The sequence below is a fragment of the Olea europaea genome, chromosome 2, assembly GCF_002742605.1.
Source record: "Olea europaea var. sylvestris chromosome 2, O_europaea_v1, whole genome shotgun sequence".
In the NCBI taxonomy this organism is placed as follows: Eukaryota; Viridiplantae; Streptophyta; class Magnoliopsida; order Lamiales; family Oleaceae; genus Olea; species Olea europaea.
In genome coordinates this window covers 11,188,162-11,197,406 of record NC_036238.1, presented here as the reverse complement: position 1 = coordinate 11,197,406, position 9,245 = coordinate 11,188,162, and the positions used below count along the sequence as shown (strand labels likewise).

The window sequence follows — 9,245 nt, the reverse complement described above, 5'->3', positions numbered from 1 at the left end:
GTATGAATACAGAACTTGTGCTGTTACGTGTATAAACACTAGTATGAACAACCACGAGGCATTCGTGCCCTAAGAAATAATTAGTTAAGCTTACTTATGTTGTAATATGCACACATCTATAAAAGTTGAGAAGTATGTTTATTAACTTAATCGACACGTATGAATATGACAACTTGTGCTTTCACATCTTAATAGTATAAAAGTTATGTTATTTTAACTGTTCTTTGTAATAGTTTATCGTTCTGTGTTATATACATTAATGGGTCCATTATTATAGATCATTTTGTTGAAAAAATTAAATTAAAGCAGATAACGACTATAGTAGCATTTCACGTAATAAATAACGATTGAAGTTGTGTTCAACATTTTTGATAGCAGTTGGAGTGCTGTTATCATCCAATGGTCGTAGACAACGCAAAAATCACACTAAATACGAAAACATCAACTAAATATTATTTAATACTATATTCAATAATAATAGTACAATCTACATGATTCCTTGTCTTACTTTTCTCTTTAAATGTAAATGAGATTTTTCAATGTAGATGATGTGCTAACCAAACGCTTGTTCATATACTCAAAAAATACCCAAAATAAGTGAAAAATATAATAAAAACACGATTTTAGAGTAGCAAAAACGATGATTGAAGAGAAGAAAATGGACAATTGTAATTTTGAGAATCTAAAATTGAAGAAGATGAAAAGAGGAAAAATATATTATTTTCATAAATAATAGAAACTAGGGTTTTACAGTAAATTTGGAGAAGAAATGACAAGATTAAACAAGGAAAATTGGGGGCTATTGAGTTAATAACTGAAGGAGAATTTTGTCGGTATGCCAACTAAAGTAATTTGCATTTTTTCCCTTTGTTTTTATTATTGGTCAAAGGCGCCAAATACAATGTCCAACTAAGCTAATTGGCCAAATTCCCTGAAAAACATTCAGCTAATACAGGTACAGAGTCACACGTGCCAATAGCACAAAACCATTCAAATTAATTAATTTTCAAGACACAGCTAGCATGGTTAAAGATACAATGCATTTACAAGATTGAACTACATGATGAAAATGATTTCCATTACCTTTGTCTTGATGAGTGTAGAAACAGAAAAAATATACATCATAAGCAACATTGAAACAGAGATGTAGCACGGTGAATGGACAATATGATTTAGAAGCATTATTCACTTGCATCTCTGCGCTGCAATAGTAAGCCACAGATGAAAATCATATTGAGAGAACAAAAATGTTATTTATCAATAGTCACAAATTCCAGTAAAATTTCAAATCTCCAAAATAAATTAAAAAATTACTCCAAAAACACACATGACAATAAACCGTATGAAGTGTTCGAAAAAACTATTCTTGTAGCCGACTCCAAATTTAGTGGAAATAAAGCTTCGTTGCCCTTTTTATTTATTTATTATTATTATTTTTTGGGGTATATAACCAGCCTGCCGAAAAGCAATCCTGAGAGTTCCACAAAATTCACAGGTAATGGTCTAAAATGTTTAGTATGAAGTTGATTTTGACAACTTTTCTCGATTGTTTTTCCATGTTACATATGAATATTGAAGTTAAGGATGTTGAAATCATAAATTTCCCACTGACGATAGTCAATAGAACAACTCAGAAGAGGGAATAAGCCTGATCTAATTGCAAAGCATTTGATTTCATTTAATCTTTCTACATATGAGGTAATGGATCATGTAGAACAGAGAAAAAGGATTCACACAGCTGACGTAAAATATATTGAGAATAAAACTTAGTTACCCGTTGACAAGCAACACACTAAAATTTCATAGCTTAGTCCAGGTTACGTATATAGATAAAGGAAAACTGATTTGTATAGAGAACACAAATTCTTGAAAGAAGTAATGATTCCAAATATAGACTCAAGAAGAGCATTATTAAAATTGGCGATATGATATATAGCACATTAGATGCAAATCTTACCATTCGCTTGCTGATATAAGGCTGCAACGAGATCGGCTTCTCCGATTTACTTTCAACCTCTATAGATGATTTATTTTCCTTGTGAAATTCTTTTCTGGATTCTTTTCGGGTACCCAATTGCCAAACTCTACCAAAATTAGGAAGCCAATTAGCATCAAAATTATTGGTGACAAGCTCACCCTTCTTTTCCAGCTCTAGCTCTTTCTTTCTTCTCTCTGCCCAAGCAGCTCCAACCCGTTTTGGATTTAATTTTGAGGACTTCCCTGAATGGGAAACAAAATTGCTAAATTCTGGTTTTAGCCTAACGTCCCGTTGATTTCCTTCAGTTGCATCAAACCAAGGAGGAGGTGCTCCAGTATGAACATTTCCTTCAGTTGCTTCTCGGGGTAAGGAAGTTATTTGTGTAAGGTTTTGCAAAACTGTTGTCAAATTGCATTAATGAATAAACACATAAAAAAGGTTCTTGAAACTAAAGCTCAAAACTGATTTCATGTTTCCCATTAAACGGTTAGAAGAATCTGTAGCATTTCAATACATAAACAACTAGACTATGACGAGCAAACATGAAGCTACAAAGATACATTCTGAAAAGCAAGGAACTATAGATATAGATGTTACCCTGAGAACTGCTCACTCCATTAGCTGTTCTTTCACCAGGGCAAACCTGCTAAAGTTGCCAGCAAAGGTATCATACTGATAATATAATAATAATATTTGCCGGAATATTTATTGCAATACAGTGCAGTCAACTGTCAAATTGACTAAGAAATATATTAATCAAAGAACAAATTTTTTATTTTTTTATTTTTATTTTTTATAAGTTAATCAAAGAACAAAAATAGCAGCAAAATATATCAAATTCAAAATTCTAGTTACGTTATGATTGAAAAAAGAGTATTGCCAGACATACAAACATCCTAGAACTGTTAAAAAAGACATTGGAAGTTCAAGTCTCACCAGTTCGCTATACTAAATGCAAGAATACTCAACGAATCAAAGATACTGCCAAGTAACAAAAAAACATATTTCCTAAGTTCTCTTCTTTTTCTACAAATAATGTGGTCAGCTAATTTCGGTAAATTGGTGTGTTCTCACAGACAGACAACTTGGAAGTTTATCAAATGCCAGGTATCCCGGGCTAGAATATCTTCACTGGTAGCTTATACTTTGTTATTCACTCCATGCAGTTTTTCTTGATTACCGATGAATATAATCACAGATTAATAGTATTTTCTCTTACTGAAAATCTTTTGACTCGTGCCTCACAGCAACTTTGTGATACCGAGAACCTCTCATAGCAGGAGTTAAGTATAAATTAGACTGATGGTCTAGGGTAGTGACACCTGAAATCTTGTAACCAGGGGAAAGCCCATGTTTTTACTTTTCTTTTTCGATCGTTTCAATTGTAATTACAATTCATTTGATAACCAGTATAGTCGATGAAATCATAAAACTCTACGATTCATCAGAAAAGGGCATGATAATGACCTTTTCCTCATTTGGCACCAACAGGAAACCATGAAAATTGCTGTTGGTGTTCATTGTACTGGGCATAAGATCGAAAAGAATGCAAGGCATTCTAAGGGAGATGTCCAAAATAAAACGAACGATGGGAAGAATCGACGAGGAATCTAGAACATAAAATCGTGAAGACACCTGTTCTACTGGTCTGTTAGAGTGATTGTTAGGGATGTCCACATGGTTCAATTACCATGCAGCTGTCCAGTAACCAAACTTCAATGAAGTAGATAATTTACTTAGCTTTTACCTATCTCTTGCTATTCTCCATTCCCTGACCCCCTTCACCAAGTCCGTATTCTTTTGGTCTTCCAACTTTCATTCTCTCATGCTATATCTCTTTCACTTCTCTCCCCCACCTCCCAGGGCATATTTGCCTCCCCAAAACTACCACCCCAAGTCAATCTATTGGCTTTCATTTTCCCAGGAGGGTGGGGTTTAAATTGATATCTGGTGAAAAGCTAACCACCATGTCCACTCAATTAATTAATTGGTCTAAACGGGTAATTTGATATGTAGCTTGTGTCTACCTTCAACCCATATTTTACCCAATAGCACAAGTAATTGTAGCCTCCAACCAAAACAAATACACTGTGGCATCTTAGGAGCCTAGCTGCCCTAGCATTTATAGGATGAGGATCTATGGTTAGAATCTGTTCGAAAGCAGGTAACAATTTGTAATATAGAGACATTGATTATCCATTGACATAATAATATAAACCACATCTGCACTTATTCATAAGCCCATAGCTCACAGCAAGCTATTTGAAGCATTTGGCAAAGTGCATTAAGGATACAGGAGATCAAGTTCCAAACAAAAGATATGAAGAGGTTTCTTGTATAATCAAAGAAAGTTCATATAAATAAATAACAAGAATAAGACCAAAGAAACACAGTTTTATATGTTTTCTCAAGATGAATAAATGTTAAGACTTCAGTGAAGCTGTTGAAACTAACGAGAAACAGAACCAATATGCTTTGATCTCACAGTTCCATTTGTCCATCACAATTGATGCACAGGAAATGGTCTTACAAAAATAGTTTATGATTTAGAACATAATTCATACTGCGATAAAAACATTTTATCAAGAATAATGAACTGAATATAGAAGAAGAAACAGAAAGTGAAGGAAAACTTAATTAAGATTAGACTAACAATAAACTCACAGATCCATTAATGACATAACCAGAGGATGAGCATGCCCCAACAAGAGTGTTGCATGAATGTTGATATCCAACATAACCTATTCATGACATAAGCATAATAGATCATCAAGACCAATTACTTGAGATGCAAATTATGTAATACATGGAGCTATAAAGCATACTAACATCGTAAGGACGGTTTATAATAAAGACCATAACAGTAACACGGATATAGACCTGCTGAATTTTTCAAAACACGTGCATCTCCCACTTGTGTGCCCCCAAGCATATTCTGTAAAGGAGGGCCAGCCTCTGAGACTCGAGATAAATCTGAGTAAGATATCTGAGATCTCTCATTTGTATAGCTTTGTAAAGGCACAACACTTTTTGAGGTGTTAAAATCAAAATACTGGATATCAGTTTTATCAAAACTATTAACAGAGTCAAAGTTCAGTTCATTGTGGATATCATTCATTGGACCAATCAATGTTCCACGAGATTCAGCATTAGCACTTTCGGTCTTCAAACCATTGCACTTTTTCTCCCACTGCAAGCACAAATAACCAAGGGGAGCCGAGTATCACGACAGAGTTAGAAGTACGATATAATATGCCATTGAAAAACAGCTACGAACTAAGACAGGGGAGAATGCAATATAGATTTGCTAAGACAATCAAAACAACTTATGTTCTCCACTATAGAAGAGTATAGAATGAATACTAAAACTGGATTGTAGATTAATCCACAATTATGCAATTCACAGAAGAGATGACGAAGATATACTAAAAGAAGGTAAGCATAATCCATCAAATTGAAACATCATACTGATTGAATTTTCTAAATGAAAGAGTATTGATATGTTGCATTTGAGTTTTTTATGTCAAGGAACAAGCTGTATATCACAATATATTTCTCAACACTCTCATCACAGATTTTTCCACGCCAGACTTCACACTGACTATGACAAGTCTAGCTCAGTGCTTTGAAACTATACTTGTAATTCTTCTCTGTACTCGGGACTCGAATGCTAAACAGATAATTTGTTTTTGGGCATTTCAATCTTAGCAAATAAACACAAAAACTTTCATAATTATATGGTTCAAGATAAAAAAAAACACAAAAATATATTTAGGAATACATCACAAAATCCAGTTCACTTTTCCTCTACCTCTTTCTTCTCCTTGCTGAACTCAAGACTTAAAGAGAGCCTCAAATTTCATAACCAACAATACAGGAAGAGACGAGGCAGCGCCAGAGCATGTCCACACACACGAACACATAGAGATTTATGATCTGAGTTCGAAATTTACCTTCGCGAAATCTGCCTCGGAAATTCGAAAAGAGTCCACACGGTCCTTCTCGCCTCCATGTTTCCACATAAACCCCTTCACTCTCTTCCAATGTTCCTCACTAGCCAGATGCCGGATCGCATTGCCACTGAAACCCTCAAACATTCAAACAAGAACAATAATAACCATAACCAGAACAACAATCTAAGCTTCCAATATTGAGTAAAAAAATTTCAAAAATTATTTAAATTACTGACCATGCGAATGTACTATCGAGCTCGAGAATATCACAATCACAAAAAATACACCACAGACAGCTGCGATCCGCATGCTCGGGACGGAGGATGATTGGGGTTTTAACGAAGAATTTGACATCAGAGAGCTTGGATTGGAACCGCATGAGAAGTGAGGAGAGTGAGTTCTTGTGGCTGGGGAAATAAATGTGGCGGCGGCCTTTATTGTGGTTCAATTTACACACCTGACAGAATTCGAATTCATGTTGCTCCGAGTTTTTCTTCTTAGCATTCTTGTTATTGTTAGGATTAGGTCTCTTCTTCTGAAATTGGTCAGCCATTACTAACGTCTGTAACAGGGAAGCGGTTGTGCGCCACCAGTAGATGCGGAGTTTTGTGGCAGAGCTCCTCCGTCGCGAAGGTACAATGCATAATCCAAGAAGCGAAAAAGGATTTTAAAGAGCAAGACAGAGAAACTCCGGCCGTGTCAGGTCCATCCTTCGTTACATAATTGGGCCTATTTGGTTAGCAGGCCCAACCCGTACACGAGTCTGGCTAGCTTGTGACCTGTAATTTTCTTCTCCTTATTATTATTATTATTTTTTTTTTTGACAGAGTATGTTTCTTTTAAATATTGATTTGTTTAAATATCAAATAATACTTTGTAATTCTATTTCTGTTGGTCTAATTTTTTTATTTTTCAACTAAACAACCACACAAATGGCAAATTTATTAGTTAAAAAAAAAAAAAAAAACAAATTGACATTAAGAGGCCAATGCACCTAATTGAATTCAATTAGATCAAGAGGCGTGGATGTATTGTCAAAGATTTTCAGGAGGTGAGAGCGAGGATGCGACCATACTTTAGCGGGACACAAAGATTAAAATAAAATATTATTTTTATCTTTTAAATACAATTTAGATTGAAAAACATAAAAATAGATCAGAAAGATCGAGGAATGTTCATTTAATTCAAGGTCGAACCATGTTCCCCTCCCCTACCTTATTAACCATTCGGGGGATTTCCTGCCATATAAGTGGGATAATGTAAGTTTGAATAAGAGGCGAGAAATTTCCTTATCTCTGAAAAGAACAACAAAAAATAAAAAGAAATGACTTGTAGTTCAAAACAAGACAGCAGCAAAAACAATAATGCTCCATCTACAACTGGGATTGATAACCACACACATGAAAAGGGGGTCCATGTTAAATAAAACATCGTAGGTCTCTCTCCTGTGAGTACGTTGTCAATTGGGATTGTTAACCCCGATTGTACAACTAAAATAATTCATTTTGGAATAAAAGACCGATATAGAATGTGTTGTTAAAAAATAATGAAAAGTTTTGAATGTACGTTTGATATTATTTATTGAAAAATGTGTGATTGAAAAAAAAAGAGAAAAAAAATATTTTAAAAATAATGTGGATCAAACAACGACTTATTCAAAGTTCTACAAGAACATGGATTAGATATACATGAAGTTAGAAATAATAATTTCTTCAATCCACGAATTAAATAAACACAAAGTAGGGATGGCAATAAAATCCGTCCCGTGAAGTAAAAGAAAAAGATTAAAAATAATTTATTTCTAAACAATTCACCTGTTAAAAACTAGTTTTGAATTTGTATTTTATTCTCTAATACTAACATAATTCGAAACTTTGAAAATGTAAAAAATAAATAAAAAATAAAAAAAATTAAACAAGTCAACAAACAGGGCAAAAAGTTGCCCCGTCCCCACCGCGCCCCACCTCGTCTAAGGTGCTCGCCCCATTGCCATCACTAACACAAAGTCAGCAATTATCTTCTTCAATCCCCATATATGTCTATATCCCCTAATTTACTACCACATAGCATTTGCATTTTCAACTAACTTTCTACTACAAAATAACTATGAATTACTATGGTCCTGTTGGGCTTTCATTTTATAAAACTAATTTTCAACCACATATTTCATGAGAACGACGATTTTTATCAACGTTTCAATTTTCTAATTTATCAATTTCTATCAAAATCTAATTTTAACGAAACCATATAAAGGCTGCATGTCAAGTAATTTCGGGATAAAGACGTAATATTTGGATGGACAAAATATGCCTACCACCTTCGGATGCAGGCATCTCTAGTCAAATGTATGCGAACGCAACTAATAGTTGCTCGAACTTAAGCTGCTAAAGACGAGACATAGATATGTATTCAACGTGTTCCCTCACTATTGGATTATGTTTATTTCTTCATCTAATGCCCGACACAATCAATTTTTATGATAAGGTAGTGAAAAACTGGAATTTAAAATATTCTCTATCACCACATTAAATCAATCCATCTTAATTCAACATTTTATTTCTTGAATTCTTCCATCACACAGTTAAACAATTTTCATTTTTTCATGAAAAAAAAAAACATTCTTATTGGTTATTTTCATAGGACTTCCTATGAAATTGGTTCTCAGAAATGCCCAACTCAATATAGATTTCAAGAAAAATAACCAAAGAAATAAAAATAATAATCAAAGTTGACTAAGTAGAGAGTTTGATTTAGGCCCTATTTGATTTCCATTTTTCTTAAAATGCATTTTTTTCTATCTTCTTTTCAACCACACATTCTTCATTAAAATAATATTACAAATAAATCAAAACATTTCATCCACACATTCTTCATCCATCTACTATTCTTAAATTCATTTTTAAATTTTTTTTTTTTACAAAAATGGGTGTCAATCACCCTCTTAGTCCGAGTTCTTGAAATAGTAGGCGTTTCGCTAGCAAGTTCTTTTCCGCTCACTAATTAAATGTGATTTAATACAAGTTAAGCCATTTTTCATTTGTTAGTCACCTAGAGTCCGTCTAGTGCGAATAAAATAAGTCAAAGTCAAACAATTAATAACTGCATCTTTCATAAATTTCACAATTCTTTAACCACATATTTCATAAAACTTCTAATTTAAATATGATTAAATCTTTCGATAGCTAATGCTAAAGGTTTAAAATAACTTCTGATTATAGTCACTTTTAATCATTTTAAAAAATTAAATACAGATGACATCACATACCTAAGACCCTATGCTTTTGAAAAACATACTTAAATGAGATTTATAAGTC

At 33.6% G+C, this 9,245-nt stretch overlaps 1 protein-coding gene across 4 annotated transcripts; it reads right to left on the bottom strand.

Annotated features, from left to right (window-relative positions):
* Window positions 1–963: 963 nt before the first annotated feature.
* LOC111410792 (TITAN-like protein) lies at window positions 964–6,588 on the bottom strand. Of its 4 annotated transcripts, none has more exons than XM_023041326.1 (7): window positions 6,168–6,588; window positions 5,932–6,058; window positions 4,808–5,168; window positions 4,643–4,719; window positions 2,576–2,624; window positions 1,958–2,376; window positions 964–1,202 (listed from the first exon to the last, which is right to left on the bottom strand). In XM_023041326.1, exons 1-7 carry the CDS (start codon window positions 6,482–6,484, stop codon window positions 1,182–1,184), a joined length of 1,371 nt encoding a protein of 456 aa, XP_022897094.1. In that variant the 5' UTR covers window positions 6,485–6,588; the 3' UTR covers window positions 964–1,181. The 4 variants fall into 4 exon arrangements, with proteins under 4 accessions (XP_022897094.1, XP_022897102.1, XP_022897111.1 ...); XM_023041334.1 differs by having other exon boundaries at window positions 2,576–2,621; XM_023041343.1 differs by having other exon boundaries at window positions 4,859–5,168.
* Window positions 6,589–9,245: the final 2,657 nt, after the last annotated feature.

What these genes read in the sequence shown, in the direction of transcription:
- LOC111410792 (XM_023041326.1), bottom strand. Translation starts at nt 6,484, where the DNA reads ATGGCTGACCAATTTCAGAAGAAGAGACCTAATCCTAACAATAACAAG. An exon ending in CTCGATAGTACATTCGCATG is followed by an intron (nt 6,059 to 6,167) that starts GTCAGTAATTTA and finishes TGAGGGTTTCAG; the next exon opens with TGGCAATGCGATCCGGCATC. An exon ending in TGGAGTGAGCAGTTCTCAGG is followed by an intron (nt 2,377 to 2,575) that starts GTAACATCTATA and finishes ATTTGACAACAG; the next exon opens with TTTTGCAAAACCTTACACAA.